We start from the raw sequence: 24,571 nt of genomic DNA on the forward strand, positions 1-24,571 counted from the left end.
GGAGAAGTTTGATGCTATTTGGGTCATTGTTGATAGGCTGACCAAGTCAGCGCATTTCATTCCAGTGGCAGTCTCCTATTCATCCGAGAGGTTAGCTGAGATTTATATCCGGGAGATTGTCCGCCTTTATGGTGTGCCGGTATCCATCATTTCGGACCGGGGTACGCAGTTTACCTCGCGCTTCTGGAGAGCAGTTCAGCAAGAGTTGGGCACCCAGGTTCAGTTGAGCACAACATTCCATCCTTAGACGGACGGTCAGTCCGAGCGGACTATACAGATTTTGGAGGATATGCTCCGAGCTTGTGTCATTGATTTTGGAGGCTCGTGGGACCAGCTTTGCCTTTAGCAGAGTTCGCCTACAATAACGGCTACCAGTCCAGCATTCAGATGGCCCCATATGAGGCATTGTATGGTAGGCGATGTCGGTCTCCAGTCGGATGGTTTGAGCCAGGAGAGGCTCGGTTATTGGGTACAGACTTAGTTCGGGAGGCCTTAGATTAGGTCAAGATCATTCAGGAGAGGCTTCGTTCAGCTTAGTCTAGGCAGAAGAGTTATGCAGACCGTAAGGTCCGAGATGTAGCTTTTATGGTTGGTGAGCGGGTATTGCTCCGGGTGTCGCCTATGAAGGGCGTGATGAGGTTCGGAAAGAAGGGCAAGCTTAGCCCTAGGTACATTGGCCCGTTTGAGATTCTTGATCGAGTAGAAGAGGTGGCTTATAGACTTGCATTGCCACCTAGCTTATCAGTCGTGCATCCAGTTTTTCATGTGTCTATGCTTCGGAGGTATCACGGCGATCCTACCCATGTGTTAGACTTCAGCACTATCCAGTTGGACAAGGATTTATCTTATGAGGAGGAGCCGGTAGCTATTCTAGACCGGCAGGTTCGTCAGTTGAGATCTAGGAGTTTTCCCTCTGTTCGTGTTCAGTGGAGAGGTCAGCCCCCTAAGGCTTCGACCTGGGAGTCCGAGTTTGATATGCGGAGCCGTTATCCACATCTGTTCCCCGACTCAGGTACTTCTTTCTTTTGTCCGTTCGAGGACGAACGGTTGTTTTAGAGGTGGAGGATATGACGACCCAAAGGGTCATCACCTATTTCCTCATCCACTCCGTGCTTCCGAGATCTTGAAAACCTCATTTTTACTTGCCTCGATTTGTGTGCGCAATCCGGGCGTGTAGCCGGAAGGCTTAAATATGAATTATGTGTGAAAAATGATAAATTTTGATATTAATATGATTAAAGTTGACTTTGGTCAATATTTTGGGTAAACGGACCCGGACCCGAGATTGGACGGTCCCGGAAGGTCCATAGAAAATTATGGGACTCGGGCATGTGCTCGGAGTCGAATTCCGAGGTCTAGAGCCCGAGGAAAGAATTTTTCTGTGAAAGTGTTTCTCTGAAATTATTAAGGAAAAAGGAAATGAAAATTGATTAAAAGACTGTGGTATCGGGCTCGTATTATGGTTCCGACGCCTGGTACAAGTCTTAAATATGTGTTAAGCGCTTTCTGTAAAGTTTGATCGAAATCGGACGTCATTTGACGTGTTTCGGACCTTAATATCTAAAGTTTGAAATTTATGAAGTTATAATGAAAAATGATGAATTTGGGGCTTGATTCAATGATTTTGATGTTATTTTGGCGATTTGATCGCACGGATAAGTCCGTAGGATGTTTTTGAGGTTGTGTACATGATTGGTTTGGAGCCCCGAGGGCTCGGGTGAGTTTTGGATAGGCCACGGGGTGAAATTTTGGACATAAGGAATTGCAGGTCGGCAGGTTTCGCATTTCCCATACATTTTTCGCAATTACCAGGATTGTTCGCATTTCCCAAATTTCTTCGCAATTCCCAGGTTCGCATTTTCCCAAACATTTTTCGCAATTCCCAAGCCTGTTCGCATTTCCCAAACTTTCTTCGCAATTCCCAGGTTCGCATTTCCCTAACATTTTTCGCAATTCCCAAGCCTGTTTGCATTTCCCAAACTTTCTTCGCAATTCCCATGTTCGCAATTCCCAAGCCTGCTGGGTTCGCAATTGCGGACCCATGTTCGCATTTCCCACATCTGAGACCTGCAAATTTTCATACTTAGACGAATTTTAACCCTCTTTTCTTCATTCTTTCAAAACCCAAACTCCATAGGCGATTTTCCAAGAAACCTATCTTCTCCAAATAATTTATTCGAGCGAATTGGAGGTGGAACCGCGAGGTAAAACGATAGTTGAGGATTAAGTGGATTTCAAGGCTTTGAGGTAAGTGTTTAGTTTATAGGCATGGTGATGAGTATCTATACATTGGTGTCTAGCATGACAGTGAGTCCTTATAATGTGATTATCATGGCTTGGTTGTGAACTCCGTGTTTATTGGAGGGTTTCTATATGTTGTGAATAACATGTGAACGGTGATATGATATTTGATCCTAGGAGCATTGGCTCGAATTGTGATACGAATATTGAAAGTATATGAAATGACTTGAATCTGTGGAGTGTTGTCTCAAGATGGTAGAGTGGATTATAAGATAAGAAAAGTAAGAAAGAGAAAGCGTTGTTGATTATTCCCTTGCCGGGACGTTTGGTTGAACTTGTTGGTTTCTTTCCCTTGCCGGGATTTTCGTCAAATATTTGCTTATTTTTTTATGCCTCTTAATCGTGACTGTTGTTTGTGGAGTCAGACTGTTAAATGATGTGGATCAGGTTGCGCGCCACAACAAAGATATTGAGGATCGGGTTCCGCGCCGCAACAATAATATGTGAGGATCGGGTTGCTCGCCGCAACAATGATACATGATAAATGATGTGGGTCGGGTTGCACGCTGCAACAGTGGTATTTGTGGATCGGGTTGCACGCCGCAACAGTGGTATTTGTGGATCGGGTTGCACGCCGCAACAATGGTAAATTGTGGACCGGGTTGCACGCCGTAACAGTTATTGATACCATGTGTTTATATTGAGTATTGTTTTCCTTGTTCATTGTGAATCTAAGCTGCTTTAGTTTGTTACTCGGAATTACTGTTACTATTGTTATCTCCCCACATCATGTTTCCCCCTCCCATATTGCTAGTTGTTTGGTATTTAGTTTCCGTTGTATATTTATAACTGCACAGGTTTATGTGGTGTCCGGTCTAGCCCCGTCACTACTTCCCGGGGTTAGGCTAGACACTTACCAGCACATGGGGTCGGTTGTGCTGATGCTACGCTTCTGTGCATTTTTGCACAGGTCCAGGTTTTGAGGAGCAGCAGTAGCATTAGTACGGGAGCAGGCTTTCATTATCACGAGACCGAGGTAGCCTTGCAGGCGTCCGCAGGCCCGGCGTCTCTTCTTTATGTTCTCTTTTAGACTGTTGCCTCCTTGTCTCGAGACAGACAGCTTCTATGTTTCTTTCAGACCTTTGTATTTAGTATATTCTTAGTGGTTCGTGAGTGATGTGACACCAAATCTTGGGTAGAGGCTATTATTAACTGTTCTGCATTTTAATTCAGATTTATAAATCAGACTTTCGCTATTATTCTTAGTAAATTTCATGTTCTATATTGATGCTATAAATTGCTAAAATAATTGTTTACTGATGAAAAGGTAAATAAGTGGCTTGCCTAGCTACCACGAGTAGGCGCCATCACGAACCCGATGGTGGGAAATCCGGGTCGTGAAAGGAATACACGTGGGTCACGAGACGATGATGGAAGTCTAAAAGCAAGGTTTGGGGGTTACAATTTTAATGTAAGCACTTCTGAACTCGTAGCTGTTTTAAGAAGCATGGGAGATAAGGTACGATGGACAAAGGAGATGAGATCAAATCCATACAGACGAAACCCTGATCATTGGTGTGAATTTCACATCGACCACGGGCATAAAATAGCAGATTGCAGATTTTTGCAAGGTGAAGTTGATCATTTGCTAAAACAGGGGTATCTCACTGAGTTATTTAGTGAAAAAGGTAAACAAGCGTATGTGAAGAACAGACAGGAGCCTCCGAAACCACCCTCGCCCAAAAGAACCGTCAATGTTATAAGTGGGGGTGAAGATATCAATGGTGTCTCATATACCGCAGCTAATAAGACTTCCAAAATAACAATCACTCATGGGAAGCGGTCGCGACATGTACTGGAAGAAGAGAATATTACATTCAACGACGCAGAAGCCGAGGGTCTCTTAATTCCGCACAACGACGCACTGGTAATATATTTACTTGTACATGACACTAACGTGAAACGAGTTTTGATTGATCCAGGTAGTTCTGTAAATATTATTTTGTTACGAGTATTGCGCGAGATGCAAGCAGAGGATAAATTGATTCCAAAAGCGCACACTTTGTCGGGATTTGATAACTCTAGTGTCGTAACGAAGGGGGAAGCAATACTTACTACATTCGCAGAAGGCGTTGTTAAAGATACCAAATTTCAAGTCGTAGATATGGAAATGGCTTACAACATGATTCTTGGGAGGCCATGGATTCACGACATGGATGCTGTTCCATCAACCTTACATCAAGTTATTAAATTTCCATCACCATGGGGAATATGTCAAATCAGAGGCGATCAGCAAACATCTAGAAGTATCAACTCCGTTGCAGATTCAACTGTTAAGGGTGAAGACAAATAGCAATTACAGAATTTAGATGGGGGTAACACGGCGTCAACCTCCACTGAACAAAGGCAAACAGATGTGGATTCAAGACCTGATACCATTCAAGAACTGGAGGAGAATGAGAACATCAAAACAACGATAGAAGAGCTAGAGGCCGTGGTGTTATTTATACATTGGCCCGAGAGAAAAGTGTATATAGGAGCTAATCTTAGCCCGGAGGTAAAATGTAAATTGATTGTATTTTTAAAAGCTAATGCAGATTGTTTTGCTTGGTCCCATTCTAACATGACAGGGATACCACCGGAAGTCATGACCCATAAATTGAACGAAGATCCATCATATCCTCCAGTCAAGCAAAAGAAAAGTAAGCAAGGAACTTTCGAGAATAAGGTGATTCAAGAAGAAGTTCAAAAATTGATAAAAATTGGATCAATTCGTGAGGTAAAATATCCTGACTGGTTAGCTAACACTGTTGTGGTTCCTAAGAAGAACGGTAAGTGGCGAATCTGTGTAGATTACACAGACCTTAATAAAGCATGTCCAAAAGATTCTTTCCCTTTACCGCACATAGATCAATTAATTGATGCTACTGCAGGGCATGAGCTATTAAGTTTTTTAGATGCATATTCAGGCTATAATCAAATCAAGATGGATCCAGGAGATGAGGAAAAAACTTCTTTCATAACAGACAGGGGGACTTACTGTTATAAGGTAATGCCCTTTGGTCTTAAGAATGCAGGTGCAACGTATCAGAGGTTAGTTACCCAAATGTTTCAAGAACATTTAGGTAAGACCATGGAGGTATATATAGATGATATGCTAGTTAAGACTCAACATTCAGAAGATCATATATCGCACCTGTCTGACACGTTTAAAATTTTACGAAAATATAATATGAAGTTGAATCCAGAAAAATGTGCATTTGGTGTGGCATCAGGTAAGTTTTTAGGTTTTTTTGTTTCTAACCGTGGTATTGAAGTGAATCCTGCGCAGATTAAGGCCATTGAAGAAATCCCTGATATACTTTCAAACAAGAAAGAAGTCCAAAGACTGACAGGAAGAATCGCAGCTTTGGGAAGATTCATTTCTAAATTATCGGAAAAATGTTTTAAATTATTCTCGGCCCTTAAGAAGCAGGATCATTTTGAATGGGATGAGGAGTGTCAACAAGCACTTAGGGATTTGAAAACATACTTATCAAATCCACCTTTGCTAGCAAAACCAAAGGCTGGGGAGAAACTTTTCATCTACCTTGTTGTTTCAGAAGTTGCGGTAAGCGCGGTTTTGGTTCGAGAAGAGCAGGGTAAACAATCCCCTATCTATTATGTTAGTAAATCTTTGTTAGATGCAGAGACACGGTATCCATAATTGAAAAAACTAGCACTTGCTTTAATCGTGGCATCTAGAAAGTTAAGACCATATTTTCAATGTCATCCCATTGTTGTAGTGACTGCATAACCTTTACGTAATATATTGCATAAACATGAATTGTCAGGGAGGTTAGCTAAATGGGCCATAGAGCTAAGTGAATATGAAATCACGTACCTACCTAGAACAGCAATAAAATCCCAGATATTAGCTGATTTCGTGGCTGACTTTAGCTAAGGGATGCAGTTAGAAGCAGAAAAAGAAGTACAGATACTTAATGGGGCTAATCCAAGAACATGGACCTTATTTACTGATGGTTCATCTAACGTAAAAGGTGCAGGATTAGGAATTGTTTTAGTACCACCTCGGGTGAAACTATTAGGCAAGCTATTAAATGTCATTCCATAACTAACAATGAAGCGGAGTATGAAGCTGTGATTGCAGGTCTAGAATTGGCATGAGAACTTGGTATAAATTAAGTGGTGATCAAAAGTGATTCGTAACTCGAGGTTAATCAAATGCTGGGGACTTACACAGCCAGGGAAGCAAGGATGCAACAGTACTTGGAAAAGGTACGGGAACTGATAAAGCAATTCCAAACTTGGAAGGTCATACAAATATCAAGGGATGAAAATGTTGAAGCAGATGCCTTAGCTAATCTCGCATCCGCAGCTGATGCGGCAAATGATGCAAACGCTTCAGTTATACATTTATTTCATTCAGTTCTCGAACCTGATAAGAATGAGGTAAATTTTAATAATTTAACTTGGGATTGGAGAAACGAAATTGTTGCTTTTTTACAGTATGGCACCGTCCCTGATGACAATAAACAAGCGCATACACTTCGAAAAAAGGCTACTCGTTACTGTTTAAAACAGGGGAACCTTTATCGTAAAATGTTCGGTGGTCCCTTAGCAAGATGCCTCGGACCTTCTCAAACGGAGTATGTAATGAGGGAAATACATGAGGGGCATTGCGGGAATCACGCAGGAGGAATATTACTGGTGAGAACCTTGATTAGAGCAGGGTACTACTGGCCTAAAATGGAAAAAGAAGCAGAAAGTTTTGTGGCTAAATGTGATAAATGCCAGAGGTATGGTAACAATATGCACAGGCCAGCAGAATTATTACATCCAGTCATTGCGCCATGGCCATTTATGAAATGGGGAATGGATATAGTAGGACCATTACCTCAAGCAAAAGGACAGGTAAAGTTTCTTCTCGTACTTACCGATTATTTCACTAAATGGGTGGAGGCAGGAGCATTTAAATAGGTGCGAGAAAAGGAAGTTATAGATTTTATTTGGCGAAATATCATCTGCCGATTTCGTGTACCAAAGGAAATCGTATGCGACAATGGCCCTCAATTTATCGGAACTCAAGTCATAGAGTTTTTTGAGAGTTGGCAAATTAAAAGGATTACATCTACACCTTATCACCCAGTGGGTAACGGGCAAGCAGAATCAACAAACAAAGTCATAATCAACAATTTAAGGGTAATTGGCCTGAAGTGTTACCCGGAGTTTTATGGGCATATCGCACGACAACAAAGACGAGTACAAGTGAAACCCCTTTCTCTTTAGTTTATGGAGCTGAAGCACTAATTCCGGTTGAAATAGGGGAACCAAGCATAAGATTCTCACAAGCAACACAAGAATCAAATGATGAAGAAATGCGGGTCAATTTGGATTTGTTGGAAGGCAGGAGAGAAGCTGCATTAATAAGAATGGCAGCACAAAAACAAGTGATCGAACGATATTACAACAGGAAAGCACGCTTGAGATACTTCAAAACTGGGGACTTCGTGCTTAAAAAGGTTTTTCAATCTACAAAGGCAGCCAACGCGGGTAAACTAAGTCCAACCTGGGAAGGACCCTACAGAGTCCGAGATATTGCAGGAAAAGGAGCATACGAGTTGGAAACAATGGACGGGAAGGTGCTTCCTTCACATTGGAATGCAGTTCATTTGAGGAGATACTACTTCTAAGGAAAAACCCACGGTCAGGTATCACCATGTTAAATTGTATTTTTTGAATTGTTAAAATTTTACTAATGATTTTAGATGATAGGCAAAACGCTAACCCGTACTAAATGATGAGTCATGGCCTGTAAGGCAAAATGGAATAAACTAAAATTCCTAGCCCAGGGTTACAATTATTCTGATAGAAATATACACGGGTTAAGCAGTCTTCATCTATAATCGCACCTCCGAGTCCCGTATGTATTTCCTTTTCAGGAAAAGGACCAGGTGAAGGAGACTATCAAGTGCTCGAGGCTTCATGCTTCAACACTCAAACACTTGGGGGACTACATAGTATAAATAGTCACGTATATAAAAAAGGCAAAGAAGATTTAGAAAATCAAGCCTAGAAGAATCAAGTACGGAGTGAAAGTTACGAAGTCATGGCATTCATCATAGTATTTTTTCCCATGAGAACAATGGCATTCATCATAGTATTCTTTCCCATGAGAACAATGGATTCACCTCTCAAACTCTTCCTAATGTTCTGGAGCTAAAGGGACTATGTACTAAAACGGATTATAAGGAAAAACCCTGTATCTATTGTTCTTCTTTTGTATAAATCTGTTACAAGAAAAACAGTTACAAGAAAGTTATAGATGTAATTCAAATACATGTAAAGTATTACTCAAAACTTGTCAAGGTTCAGAAATAAAAACTTGTCAAAGTTATTGCAAAAAACATGTGTGTTCCTATTTCTTTTATCGTATGATAACACCATTATAGAGTTGAGACGTCTTCTTCATTAAGTGTCAAAATATAAAAGGGCCCTCTTTTATAAAACTCATGTTATTTAGGCATGGGATTAACAGAAGCATTTTTCAAGAACAAAAATGCAGACTATTCTTTAAGTCCTTGAAAATAAAAGGCAAGAATAGAACAGACGGAAGTTTAATGATAATAAAAACTTCTTAATATTTAAAACTAAAGACTAAGTATAAACTTAGTCATCGAATTGTTTATACAAAATGCCCCATAACAAGACTTGGGGACTTGTACTTCTAAAATCAACCCTCAAGTGATAGCCAAGGGTTTGATTACAAAAACTCTCAAATGAATCCAAGAACTTTAAACATAGTTTTCCAAACAGGTACCTGCAAAAAGGGAATTTAAAACAGATGTAAATTTTTTCACTAAGAGGAAAGGACTGAAGAAGGATCATCAGCGGGCTCAACTGGAACAACAACGTCAATGGAAGCGGGTTGTTCTTCAACCGCAGCAATTGGAGTATCAATAGACGAAGTTTCAACTTGACTTGCAACAAGAGGCACGGTTGAGCTTGAAGAAGGTGCGTCACCGAGGCAATTTCAGTGTTCATGGGGACTTCAACTGCAGAAGTTTCAGCCAAGGGAGCCTCACTCACTGGAACTTCACCCACGGGAGCATCAATTCCGGGAACTTCACCCACGGGAGCATCAACTCCGGGAACTTCAGCTTCGAAAACTTCAATCGCGGGTGAAGGGAAGTCCAGTGGTTGTTGAGCTTTTTCAATAGTCTCCATCACCTTAGCTAATTCTGACTCCGGATTAAAGTTTTCTTGACTAGCTTCAACTAACGCATTACGGCGAGAGTTCAGAAAAGCCCAGCTTACATCAACTGCAACCTTATCTTCAAGAAGCTCATAATCTCTTTCCCAAGCAGCAATTTCATTCTTGAGACCTTCATTTTCATCCAGGGCTGAGTTGTAAGAGGCTTGGAGAGAGGCATGAGATTTCTCCAAGGCCTGCACCTTGTCTTCAGAAGTTCGTAGATCTTCTTGTGTCTGAGTCAAACACTGCATCAGATCCCCAGCATAAACTTCTTTTTGATTCAAAAGAGCTTTCAACTCATTAATTTCCTCATTTGCCTTAGTCAATTGCTCTAAAAAAGAAGCCTCAAGACGCTTATTTTCTCGCTCTACCTGACTTGAAGAAGCCCTCATGACCGCAAGCTCTGAGGATAAGGCTCTCACCTGCTGTTCCAGGTTATTCTTGTTCTCTTGCAAATCTTCTATAGTGATTTGTGCAATATCAAATGAACCCTTCCAAGCAGCTGCCTCCAACTGAGATTCACGAGCTGCCCTCTCTGAATCAAGAACCGCCTTTTCAGAGTCACGTGCCACCTTCTCTAATAGAGAAACTCTGCCCATCAGCTCTGTACCAATAAGGTTGGCCTGAAAATGATAAGAAAAAAAATTAGAATTCTAGAAAAAATTCTGGCAAAGTAAAGAAAGAAGGGACATACCTTCAAGGTGGAATGAACTATGTCGTTCATCAGAGTCAGACAGCTATGGCTATTCATTTTTTCTTTCTCAATCGGGCCTATTAAAGGCTCAAGCCAAACATCTACCTGACCGGATTTCCTCAAGAGGCTGTTGTTAGCGAGAACTTCGATAGTCACGCTCCTCATAGCAATACTTTTACTTGTAGAACCCACTTCTGTATTATGGACAGTAGAAGGAGGAGCGGTAGAAGAAGTAAAAACAGCATAGGGAGGTACGGAAGCAGATGGAGCAGGTAAGGAAGGAACCAAAGGCACGACAGAAGAAGGAAGAGAAGGAATTGAAGATATGGGAGTTGAAGAGAAAGATAGGGAGGTTCATCCAAAACAGGTCCTAACTCACCACTCTCAAAACCACTGACAAAAAGCTGGTTAATCGACTCATGAGTGTCATGAGGGGTGACAACGTCATCATCAGAGACAAGATTAACAGTTCCGGTAGGAGAAAGATGAGGGGAAGTTTCAGTTTCATCGGAAACGATACATCTCCTAACTCTTGGCCTTGTCATCAACGAACCGCCTTCATCTTCTTCGTCGGAGCTATCATCTTCTGTGGTTTTTCTTTTCAGAAGAATATCCTGAGCACTTTCTAAGGAAAGTTGGGTTCCTAAACTAGAGACCGCAACTTTATCAGCGATAACGCCTCGAATAGCGAATCCTGACAAAAAGAAGGATGAAAGTTAAAACAATGAATTTTTACATAGAAGAGAGATAGAAACTCTTACCGTGAGTCTTCACTCTCCAACCGTAAATATTGGAGATGTATTTCCAAGACCTAGCCTCCATAAGTGCAGTCTTCAACAATTTATCTACCCAACCACGAAAATTGGGAATGTTCTCCACAACTCCCATGGTTGCTAAAAAAAAGAGGAAAACAAAGTTAAAGAAATTGATAAACTCGAAAGGAAGAGATACGAGAAAGGGTAAGGAACTTACGTGCAAAATTCCACTTCTCAGGGAAGGGAACATTTTCTTTACCCACCAAACCAACTGTGGGGGCAACAACAAATCGGGCATACCAGCCACGATCATTGTCATCTTCCGGACTCACCAGAACCCTCTTACTCCTAGCCACTAAGGTGAAAACGCAATTACGAAATAACCTAGGGGAGTAGAGGTGAATTAGGTGAGAGAAGGTAAAGTTAACATCTGCTAAGTTAGCCAGATGTCTTAAACAAGCCACAACCCTGCATACCAACGGGCCAATCTGTGCTAGACAAACCTTGAAGAAACGACAGATATCGAGAATCACTGGGTCGATAGCTGGTTTAAACCCAAGAGTAAAAGGGTATGTGTAAACGAAAGAGAGTCCAGTTATATATGAAGTAATCCTTTGATTTGGATTGGGGATTACAATGGGAAAATCGTCATTCCAGTGGCAATCTTTGCGAACTATGGGAGCTAAAAGCTCTGTAATCGAAGTGGGGAAAGTATCAGCACGATCTAGACCTGCAACTTGGCTTTGAAGTGATTGTCTATCATGGTGAAAAGAAAAATCGTTAGGAACTATCTCCTCCACCAAAGGTTCTTGTAATGGTTCAGAGGTTTCCTTGCCCTTAGAAGATGATTTTTGGGTAAAAGAACCCCTGGTTCTAGAAGAAGAGCCAGGGTTAGAAGAAGGCATGGCAGGACCACCACCACGAGAAGATCCTAAACTACGAAGTCTTCCACCCCTTCTATGTCTGACAGGGGCATTGGGATAATTTTCTAAGGCAGGAGCTCTTCTAGGGTTAGGGTTCGAAGAAGACATGATGAGGAAGAAGACGAAGTGAATAAAAATTTGCACAGTTTGAGTGTTCGAAAGAGTTTTGTGTGGTAAAAATTAAAAGGTAAAACTATATTTATAGGCAACCGTCAAAAAGTGAAAACGCAGTAATGGAAGGGTCACAATAATGGTAACTGGTACTTCGTGAATAGTGGAGTTGTAAAAAAGGACCTTAAAAAGGGGTGCAAGTTGCAGAATCGATAAGGAGTTGACACGTGTGAAGAACATTAAATAAATGTGACCATTGAAACGTCAATCTTGTCACAGCATTAATGGTGACAAAAATTCTCCTTTTATGAAATCCACTTTCCAAATATTCAACTGACGAATAAATGGAAAGTGGGGGGACTAACTGTATTGGGAAAAATTTACTCTGTATATTGTAGATGACGTATCATGACACGTAGACTGGTCAAACAGTCAAAGAATTAAGGTTGTTCAATAGGTACGAGCAGCAACAGACACGAGCAAGTTAAACAGAAGAGACTCGAGCAGTCATGCGAGACATTCAATGCTCGTACCCGTTCATGGCATTTAAAGGTCAAAGATCATGAAGAATCAAAGGAATGAATCTGACAGCAAATAAGAGCCCAGATACAGCATTTAATGAGCATTAAATGCGAGAAACGTTAGAGAATATGTATTTAATGTATATGATTACATAACGTAACATTTAAAGTCATTAATTGACCATAATTGTCTTATTATGACAAAGGTAAAGTCTGTATTCCCAAAATGGCTATAAACGGGAAAGTCACAAACAATTATAAGCACGAAACACTATTGGAATATACTCTGATTATTTAGCTTTCATATATTACTATTCTCAAATTCTTTTCTTTATATTCTTTTCTGATTATCAGTAACCCGTATTCTTCTAAATTTCAGCTTTGAGTAAAAATCTATTTTTTGGTTAAACAACTCTGAAAAGCACTTCTGAGTTCTGAGCAATAATTTGTGTTTGGCCAAGTTTTTGAGAAAGTGCTTTTTAGTAACAAATTAAGAATAAGGACATGAATAGATTTATCTAATAGTTAATATTATCAGTAAATAAATAATCTCAAAAATTTGTTATTACAGGCAATAATTAAATCTTTTTATTTTATTTAAGTAAAATATGAAAATAAAATTAAAAAGTACTTAATTCTTTTAATATAAGTTAAATATATTAAAATACATTCAACAAATATAAAAGCATTCACCCCTAAAGTCATTATATATTAGAAAGCTATCCTAAAAATAAGAAGAAATACTTATACATTAATATCCTAAGTATTAGGTTTAGCGATTATTTTGGTATAAATTATATTTTATTACGGGTATTTTAGGTAAGAAGAAAAGACAAAACTGCTTCCGCTTCTGCTTTTGGGAAGAAGCTACTTTTTTCTGCTTCTCAGAAACTGCTTCTGCTTCTTCCCAAAAGTACTTTTTTCCCCCAAAAAAGCTTGGCCAAACACCTCAAGTTAGGAAAAAAGTGCTTTTGAAAAAAAACACTTTTGGCCTCTCGAGAAGCTTGGCCAAAACAGGCTATTAATCTCTGATTTTTAAATGTCGATTAAGTTTTTGGTATAATCATTAAGGGGTCTTTTTGTATGACGTATATAAGAAATAATCATAGTATATAATTGAAGAAATTACACTCTATGTCACTTGGGCCATATAGCCCACTCAAAAATAGCCCATATTTTGAGGCCTTTACCTGGCATAGCCCATGTTGGCTAACTAATGAAATTTTATTTTCACCCAGTAGCCCACACCTTAACATAACCGTTTTAATATTTTAAATTTTAGTTTCTCTGTTGCTCTCTTCCTCATGCTTTTCTCACTTTCTCTTCCTCTCGATTTTCTCAGACCATAACCGACTCCATTGTTGTGTGCAAGTTGCTTTTCGAGGTTTCAATCTTAGTTTGAGGTAATTTACGTTTCATTTTATGCTTTTCCTACAGTGTTGGTTTTGAATTTTGTTTTTTTTTTGATTTTTTTTTTTTTGCTTTTTCTGATTACGCCAATTTTTTTCAATGTTGCTGTGTTTTTTCGGATGATTTTGTGTTCCTTGTTTCTGCGTTCGAGACTTAAACTTGATGAAACGAAATGCATGGTTTGTTATTTCGACTTTTAGGGTAGAATTTTTGGTTTTTTGAGTTTTGTTAAAATTTGGGAAAATTGGCCTCTGCTTTGAGTTTATGGCTTTTATTTTTGTTTAGATTTTGAGTTTTGTTACAGTTTTAGTTTGTTTTCCTTCAGTTGTCTTCACTTTTGTTAAAGCTTTATTTTGGCCTCTGCTTTGTGTTTATGGCATTTTGGGTTAACTTTTGAGTTTTGTTACAGTGTGAGTTTTGTGTTTGCTTTAACTTTTGTGTTTGTTTTGTTAAAGCTTTGTTTGTTTGGTTTATTGTAGAAAATGCGTTCAAAAATATCTGCTTCTAAAAGCAAACTAAAGATTGACGGAAAAGGCGTTAGGTTAGATTATGCGAAACGATTGAGGGAGTTGCCCTCAAGCCCTGATTCAGAATCTAATGTAAATGCCCCGGTGCCAGAAGTTGATGATTTTGATTCTGCTGCTCCTCCTAAAAACTTGCAACCAGAGAGCAGTCGGATGACTCGTTCTCAAATGAGAAATACTCCCACTCCAGTTAAATCTTCGAGTGACTTGCCCTCACCCTCTTCTTCTGAAGCGAATAAGCATGTGCAGGCTCCCGATGATGATGATTTTGAGTCTCCTCCTCCTCCAAAAATGTTGCAACAAGGGAGCAGTCGAATGACTCGTTCCCAAACAAGTAATAGTCCTACTCCGGTTAACATCGTTAGACTAGGGAGTAAGAAATGCGACAGACCTGCAAAATCAACAGATAAGCTGAAAGATGATTTGTTTAATGAAGATGATGTAGTCCGCAATATTAAACGGAAAAGGAGAAAGATGAAGGATGATGGTGAGAGTTGCCTTGATTTACAATCGAGAGAACAAAGGGTCGTTATTCGCTTGAAATTGAATAAGAGAAAAGCTAAGTTGAAGGTATTCCCTGTTTTGCTATTTATTTATACATGCTTATACAGTTTATACAAAGTTATACATATGTTTATACATCTTTATACAAGCACTGCTATACTTGTATATACAGTCTCTTATTAAATTTTTAGTATATTTTTTTGTTCTTTGATCTATTTCTTGTTATTTTCCTATATCCAAGGTTGGGGACTCCTATATACAACCAGTTGATTATTTCCACAACAGGATTAGTTCCCATACCGAGCCTGATATTGTGAACATTTTGAAGCAATGTTTGACTGACACGCAGCTTCAAATGTTCCGTGCTAGTTGTTTTAGGTACTTCCTGGACCTCCCTCAATTTAAAATTCAAAATCAACTTATTCATTGTATATTATTGAGGGAAGTCGTCCCAGGACGTGAAAGGGAGTTGTGGGTGAAGATTAATGGTTGTTTGCTGCGTTTTGGCATTGGAGAGTTTGCTCTTATCACTGGTTTGAAGTGCGTAGACGACGACGCCACTTTCTATGACAAACCAGATGTTAATAGGTTGCTGAAAGAGTATTTTCCAGGAGATGGAAAAAAGGCCATAACAAGGGGGGAGCTTCTTGATCGCTTCAAGCAAAAGGAGTGGAAGTCGGATGAAGATGCATTCAAGATGGCCTTGATGGTGTTTGTCCATCATTTCATCTTCTCTGATGCCAATAATCATGGTATCACCAAAGATGATTCTGATATCATTGAAAGTGGCCAATATAAGATGTTTCCTTGGGGAAAAAAGTCATTTGAAGATGTTTTAAGGACAATGAGGGACAGGCAATGCGATTATTTGACAATGTATAGGCTTGGAGGTTTGCCGCTTGCTTTACAGGTTTGGTTTTTTGAGTGTTGCTCAATGGTTGATAAGAATCTAGCTGTTCGCGTTGGCACAAATGTGCCACGCATTCTTAATTGGAAAGTGACTAACACTCCATCATATGCGGATTTGACTGGCGGCGTGATCATGTGTAGTGTCGACAAGGTAAACATTTTGTACCATAATACTTCTTCATATATGATTTCAGTTTTTCTGTATTTTTCTACTATTGTAATCCTGTTTTTTTCTTCTTGTAGTTGAACTATAGTAACATTTCCCCTACTTCTGAAGAGATGTCAAGTCTGAACATCGACACACTTTTTGAAGTCAATGCCGATGATGTTGCATCAGGGGAGGTGCCTGTTGTTCCTGCCTCTCACACTGATGATTTTGTTGCTGCACCTTCACCTTGTCCTCAGCATATGGAGCAACAGTCTACACGACCTTATCCTCAAAATGCAGAGCAACAGTCTAAACGACCTTGTCCTCAGACTATGAATCCACAGCCTAATCCAAGTTATGATCTTTTTGTGCGTCTTGATCTTTTGAATGATGAAGTTCAAAAGCTGAGGAGTGATGTTGGAAAGGTACTGGACCTTTAGCTTTTCTGTAGTTTATAATTACTTTTTGGTAATAAACATGGTTGTTTATTTGCTTTTGTTGTAGTTGACTGATACAGTGACGACACTCAACAACTATGTCGTTTCCTCCTTTGAAAAAGTGTTCAGTTTTCTGAATATGAAGGAACCCAAGCAAACGAGGGAGGATTTTACTGATTCTAAGGTAATTGTTTACTGATAAAACCAAATCACTCAACAGTTATGCCTTCTCTGAACTCAACATGCCTTCTCTTTCTATTGTTTTTTATTAGATTCGTCAGCCCGTGTTTGATGACAATACATCTGGTCTTGGCGAATTTGATGGCTATCAATATGATGTTGTTCCTAACTTTGTCAATCAAATGAATCAAGATAATGTGGTAGCTGACGAGGGAGTTACTGATGGTGTTGATAATGGTATTTGTTCTGCTTTCTTTTTTTTTTTGGTCTGATTTTTCTTTTCTTCTTTTTGAAGTTTTGTATTATTTGTGTTTCTATGTCTAAGGGGCAGCAGGTGATGTCAAGGGTGACACATTTTGGGATGACATTGGTGATGAAGATTTAGCTCATATGTCCCAACTTGTGGTTCACAAACAATCCATCATAGAAGTAGAAGATGATTACATTTCTCCTGACCATTCAGTTCGACAGAAAATACCAGGAAAATATGCCAAATCTCCATATTTGCCAGTTTTTGATTCTGGAGCATCAAAATCGGCGCCCAAGCTCATTTTTGATATCAAGCATCCTTTCACAATCGAAATTGATGATTTTGATACATTGTCGCCATTGGCTAAAGAGTTTTGCGCGTTTGTTGATAATGGGATGGATACGAGGTGAAGGTATCTTCACTTTCTTCAATCATTCATGTTCTGATTTTATACTTGTCAATGAATGTAGTTCTGATTACTTTTTATTTTTTGTGATTTGAAGTGCCAAACATATATATCCCGATGAAGTAAATAATCTTGCAGAAGGTTTTACTTTTGGCTCGTGTTATGTGACCAAGAAGGATTGGTTCCACTCACTTGCATATTGTGGTCGACCTTAGATTGACACGGTATTTTAATAAATTTCTGTTCTAATTCCCTTTTTATTTTTGTTGCATATCTTTGTTGTTTTGAGACCCCCATAGTGTATACATAGCTTTGTATAATCACAGTATAAGATTGTATAACCTTGTATAAATATGTATACCTATGTATAATAGTGTATAAACTTCTATATTTAAATAATCTGGTAGTGATGGTTGTTCTGTTTTATTTCTTGTCTCAGCACCTGGATGTCCTCTTTTATTATTTGAGGAAGAGGGGAAAATATGGACCGAGTGTTGCCATGCGGTTTACTACAACCAACTTTGCCTTTGGTAACAAAATCAACTCCCTATACAAAGATTTCAAAGTGAATCAAGATCCTTCAGTGATTCCTGACGGGCATGAGATAGAAGAGTACATCAGAGGTTATTATTGTGATGCAAATGTCCCGTGGCACACTGTTGACCACGTCTTATTCCCTATCTTTGTGAAGCGCGGAAGAGCAAAATTGGGACATTGGGTTTTGGGGGTGTTTACGTTCGTAGATAGATGCATCCACATCTATGACTCTAACCGTGGGGCTCTTAATGATAGACTTGTTTTGGATGCTGCATTACCTTATGCAATTCTGATACCTTACTTCTTGAAGAGTTCTGATTTTTATGTCAAGAAGAAGGGCATTGATCGGAACAATGGTGCATATACCGATAAATCCCATTCTGATGCTTTGCAGATTAATCTGGTTAATAATGTTCCCCAACAGATCAAATGGTAGGTTAATCTCAATTGTTTTACTATTTTACTATTAGTGTACCTATTTGAATCTGATTCGTTTCTTTTTAATTACAGTGATTGTGGTGCTTTTGTTGCTGGCTTTGCTGAGTATTTCATCCTTGGTAAAGAAATTCGAAAGGATAATTTTGACATTGAGACACTTCGCACCAGGTGGGGATCTCTGTTATGGGATTATGGAAGGAAAAAACAACAGTCTGGTGCAATTAGTGATGATGAAGTCACAGGGAGACTTTTGAAGAAGAGGAAGATGGGGCGACCAAGAAAGTAGTTCTGTTATTTTCATTTTACTGTAGTTTTTCTATGTATAAGGAGTTGTTGCCTAGTGCTACTTGTGAGATAACCTTAAAGGATATTATAGATGTTTTTATTATTTTTGTGTAATTTGAGGCAGTCATTACACATTGTTGCTGTGAATGAATTACATTTTAATGAATATTTTCAGTTGCTTTTGTCCTTTAACAAAGTATGTATTTTCATTATGGTTGCAGTTTTGTTAATGTAGCAGGTTTTATACATATGTATACAATAATATACATAGTTATACAAATTTATACAAACTTATACTCTCATTTATACATCTGTACACATGTAATACCAGTGATTGTTTGCAGTCCTGTTTTGTATTTCTACAATCTATCAATATATTTAGTACCATTAAAAATAGGAAGACACTATTATTGGATAAGCAAAACACGTATAATGAAACATGTCAATTGCTTGTGAAACTTAACTAATCAACATTTGTAACTCTATTGTTTGTGAAACTTAACTACTCAACATGACAACAAATGTAATAGGAAGCGTTTTGTTTTCAACTATTTATTTTGGTCGATTCCTAGATGTTTTCTTATTGTGACCACCTTGTCCACACACAGAACACGAAAATGCCCTCTTAGACTCTTTCTCTGAAGCAGGCTTGAGTCTTTCCTTTCTTGGCCTTCCTGCATTCCTTCTCCCTTTAGGTCGTAGGACCACATCTTCCATCACCTCTGTTGGGATTACCCATAAACTCTCATCTGGCATCGGATTCACTGGAAATTCATAAATGCTAAGGAGTTTATCCTTCTTGTAGTAAAAAGAGCAATACTGGCCAGGTTTCAGCTGCTGGTTCTTCAAAACCGCCCAAGCATGCGGACATGGAAGTTCATCCATTTGAAATTTTCCGCAACTGCATGTTCCCTCTTCAAGGCACAGTATGTTTCTCCTTACCCCTTCAAGCACAGTATATAACTGATCCGTAGCAGGTCTCACCTGCAAAAAAAATTTTTTAAAAAAAAAAAATTAAAGAACATTATACATTATTATACAGAGTTATACATCCTTATACAAGCAGTAAAATGCAAGTCAGAAGTGCCAAGATTGATTATATTTGAATCATTTTACCGTCATTTGCCCGATGCAATCAGATTTTCCCGAAGGAGTTTGTCGTACTTTTCGCCAAGCTCTGTAGATGTCTCCATTGCACTTTTTCTGTTTTTGTTGTTCCACTGTTGTAGCAAATTTGTCATGTACTCTAGCAATCGTATTACTGGTAACTCTCTAGCATCCTTGTTAGCTGCATTAATTGACTCTGCAATATTGGAAGTCATTACCATCGACCTTTTCACCTTGGAATATGCTCTAGACCACCTTTCGTACCCAATTTCAAACAAGTAAGGCTGCACCCTCGGATCAATTTTGCACAACTCTGTCATATGGTACTCAAACTTCTCTATCGTGTAAGCTCTTGCCAAAGCAAAGAAGATATCCTTCAATTGTTTGTGATGTTTCTTGAATGTGCGCTTTACATTCTGCCATAAGTGAAACATGCAAATACAATGTGGTACTTCTGGGTACACAACTTTGTGGCATTGAAGATGCTTTCATTTCTATCTAAAACTATACACATCCCTTCCCTAACTCCAAAAGTACCCTTTATCTGGACAAAGAACCACTCCCAAGATTTGTTATTCTCTGAATCCACAATTGCATACGCAAGTGGAAAGATTTTTCCTGTTTATACAAAAATAGATATTAGGATTTAGACTGCAAAATAGTCTGCAGATACCAACTGCAAATTTTATACAAATCTTATACACAGTTATACACAATTATACAGATTTATACCAACTGCAAATTTTATAAAAACAGCAGCTGTGAAATCCTATACACTTTTATACATGAAACTAAAACACTATACAAACTGCAGAAACAATGTAGATGCAGTCAACTCACCAGCTCCATCTTGTGTGCAAGCAGTCAATATGGTACCCTTATATGCTGCTTTAAGGAAGCTTCCATCAACAACCATTATCGGTCTGCAATGCTCCCAGCCCTTGATAGATGCATATAGCGAAACATATGCATAAAGAAAGCATCCATCTTCTGATTTGTGCAACTTTGTAACCGTTCCTGGATTTGTTTGCTCCAACATATAAAAATACTTCGGCAACTCCTTATATGAATCACTCGGACTCCCTCTTATCATTGCCATTGCTATTTCTTTAGCTCTCCATGCTTTCATGTAGCTCACTTCAATCCCGTGTTGCTTTTGTATGTCCTCTATTATATAATTTGCGGTGTAAACTTTTTTTGGATTAACATACTTGTCCTTGACTATACTAGCAATTATACCCGAAGTAGCTTGACGTTGTGTTAAGTATCTTTCACCATAGCCGCATGTGTGATTATTATTGTAACTTCTCACTTTGAATATGTTTGCCTTGAAAACGGCAGAAGATTTGAAACTCCAAGCACAATTGTCATCCAGACATGTAAGGTGATACCTAGTATTATACATCATTCAACTTCTAAATACACTTGTATACAAACTGCATATATACTAATTTTAATACCTATATACAAATATATACTACTTTATACATATTTATACAACAGAATATACAATTAATGACATACCTTGTTGCACTTGATCTCTTCACCTTGAATTGGAACCTCTCGCGTACAGCCAAGTTCTTCATCACATTCATAAATGTCTCTTTATCCTTATAAACTTGATCCTCCTCAACAAATTCGTTCAACATATTATCTATTATACCCGTGTTTTCACTAAATTTCGTCTTTTCAATCAATTCAATATCAATAATCTCAGTGCTATCAGTTGTTGATACATCTCTAGAATTTGAATTTGTAGCAACCAAACAACTGGAACTTGAAGCAACCACAGAACTTGTAACAACCAAATGATTTTCATAAATCTCTTTCACTGTCACAAACAAGGGATATTCAGTGAAATTCAAGTTTTTCTTCTTTAATTCTATATGCACCTTAACTCCTGTATCGTTGTAAATCATGATCGGTGGCAAACCAACATTTGGGACAAAGTTAATCTCTATTGTGTTTAAATCACTATCGATCCTAATATGTTCCGAAATAGCTGCAACTAAATTGTTGTAGTTGAATGTGGACTCGATTATTACACAATCACTGACGAAATTCACAAACTTGTTTTCTTCCCATTCACCACAGGTAAACAGGAAAAATCTCCATCTAACAAAAAATTGAAATCAAAATTGCAGCAAAAAGGAGAATTGCGCTGCTTCGTAGCAAAAAAAATTGAATAAATTCTAGATGAAGAAGAAATGGTAGGGTTTTCGTACCTGCATTTATCGCAAGATCTCGTTTCTGAAGTATTTGGGGGAAGAAGATTGGAAAGAATCTGAGAAAATCCAGCTGAATGAGAGAAAATCGCGTTTGGTAGTCTCAAAATATCGGAAATAACGCCCCATTTTCAGATATGGGCCTCTAATTTGTGGGCTACTCAATTGTAAAGTTAAATATGAGCTATAAAGTTGAAAAGGAGGCAGCCCACTTGTTTTAATGTGAAATTTTCCCTATATAATTTGGTATAATCTTATCCAATGTTTGATTTATATTTTAAAACGTGTATAACTTATACATGGATAAAGCACAAAAATGAGAAAATTATCCATATTTTCTTCCTAGAAGCCAATGAAGGCCAAGTGTTCAAGGGTATAATTGCAAACTCATTGCTTTTTAGTTTAAAAAATAAATATTATAAAGACGTCTTCTGTATTCATTTGTAGTGTAATGAACCAAACATCCAACGAAAAATAGACTTTGTATTACTAATTCCTACCTCACTAATTCCTGCATTACAACCTATTTATAACTTCTCTTCGTGCAAAACGACCTTAACATCTGGATTTAATTAATAACAGCAATCGTCAGAATTAATTGATTAAATTACTAGTTGTCTTTCCTTAAAATGAGTAAAAAATATTGATAGACCTTTGAGAAAATTGTATGGATCATTAATTAAAGTATAAATATGCAACAACAAAAAAAGTGACGACTTCTTATTATTTTATTTTTTGACGTGGCGCTTATTTTTGATAAAATTTGTCCGGTTAAATCACTATTTAAAAGTGACAGGAGGAGTAGTAACATTTTCATATGGTGCCCGATTTTGCGCAACCGATTGAATTTGTACTCACTTTTTGAAAAAAAGATTAACTGATACCAAATTTTAGTAAATTCAAATACATTTTTCTCTTCTTCTCCACTACTGATTTCTTCTTCTTTGTGTTTGGGGATTCTTCTTCTGTTGGTTGAAAAAATGGGCTTGTTAAATTTGTTATTGTTTTAACAATTTGATGTAAGATTTGTTCTTTATGATATTTGAAAGTTATATTTCAAAATTGAACTCATTTTGAGTAGATTTGGGTGTTAAATCGTGTGTTGGATTGTTGAAATTCGAAGAATAAGTTTATATTTCAGAACTTCAGATTTTGAATTTGATTTTGAATCTGAAGTTGTCTGAAGTTATATTGAAAAATTGAGCTATTTAAGATTTTAGATTTTAAATCTAATTTTGAATCTAAAGTTGTATTCGAAAAAAGATTGAACTGCTTAATATTCGAATTTCTGAAGTTGTAATCGAAAGATAGAAAGACATCAGATTCGAAATATGAAGTTGCTTTGAAGAGCTTGAACTACTTAAGATTTGAATTTCTGAAGTTGCAGTTGAAAGATAGGAGAACTTCGGATTTGATTTCTGAAGTTGCATTGAAGAAATTGAACTACTTCAGATCCAAGCTAGTACACTTAGCAAGTGGCGAAGCCATAATATTCAATAAGGGTGTTCAAATTTTGAGCACCCTTTGCTAGTGGCTATGCAAGGATGTTTAAAGTCTATTTTTAATCAATAAGAAGTAATATTTTATCTTATACGTAGTACAATTTTTCGGCGAAATGTATTCTGTTGACCAGCCTTGGGCCGACATAACTTCGCCCCTGCACTTAGCAGAGTTTTGTGCAATACGTGTAAGTTCAATGGTAGCCCCAAAAGGGGTATATATGCAAATGGCCCGGAGGAGTAAGATATTACTACATGTTAAGTTCTTTCACCCTTTGGGTCCCACCTCGAAGAAGAGGTCATGACATTGTCATTGATTTTAGGATGTCATTGAGGATGATGACCACAGCAAAAAGGATAATGTCGATTGGTCATGAGCATATATACTATTGCAAGGAGCCAGGAGCCAAACAGTTACTAATTGATTTGGTTGGCTCTTGCCTCTTGGGATGTCTGAGCAGAAAATCTCAACAACAATTTCTTGGATGGCACTACTAAGTGTTCCTGTTATCCGGGGTTCTTAAATCGTTGTGTGGGAGAACCGGGGAACCGCTGTCGATGACCGCATCAAAATACAACAATACTGATTGGCTCTTGCCACACTGTTTTTCTATTTTTTATTTTTATTTTTAACTTTAAAGTATAGGGAACGGCATAAATAGAAGCTAGATTCTTTTTTACTGCACCCCTGAACTATATAATTGGATCGATGTTATCTTGTGTATTGGTAAAACATGTGCATAACATGTGGCTAAGACAAGAGCCAACACGTAACAAAGATTTCCTGGTTGTATAGGGTAAAATTGGTTTATATTAAATACTCGTATAATAGAGCGACGTGTGGAATCGGAGACAGACGAAAAGTGAGACAGGTGGAAACCAAGACCAGGAGCAACAGTTTCGGCTGGCACCGGGAAGCCCCCGAAAGGAATATTGCTAATGAAGACAAACGAATGCCTGCCACCCGATAGCATTCAATGAAGAGTATTCTGCAGTATTAAGTACACAGTCCGTTATAGCGAATTTTGGCATTCATAGCCCGCTGTTACACATTCTTTAAAGGCCCTCATAATTGTCATTTATGAGGGGCTTGATCCTAGTACCTTGTTCCCTAGGTTCAACTATAAATAGTTATTTCAACAACCATTATAAGGACATGATTTTTCTGACAAACTTATGCTACCTATTATTAGAAAGCTCAATAACATTTTA

The 24,571-nt window shown here is 38.2% G+C and overlaps 1 protein-coding gene across 1 annotated transcript; it reads right to left on the reverse strand.

The window, feature by feature from the left end:
• Positions 1-19,080: 19,080 nt before the first annotated feature.
• Positions 19,081-24,333, reverse strand: LOC109236772. The gene is made up of 9 exons (XM_019402988.1): positions 24,181-24,333; positions 21,861-21,919; positions 21,160-21,750; positions 20,476-21,026; positions 20,368-20,370; positions 20,162-20,253; positions 19,693-20,051; positions 19,569-19,581; positions 19,081-19,512 (listed from the first exon to the last, which is right to left on the reverse strand). Exons 1-9 carry the CDS (start codon positions 24,331-24,333, stop codon positions 19,081-19,083), a joined length of 2,253 nt encoding a protein of 750 aa, XP_019258533.1.
• Positions 24,334-24,571: the final 238 nt, after the last annotated feature.

Source organism: Nicotiana attenuata, unplaced genomic scaffold, assembly GCF_001879085.1.
Source record: "Nicotiana attenuata strain UT unplaced genomic scaffold, NIATTr2, whole genome shotgun sequence".
NCBI lineage: Eukaryota > Viridiplantae > Streptophyta > Magnoliopsida > Solanales > Solanaceae > Nicotiana > Nicotiana attenuata.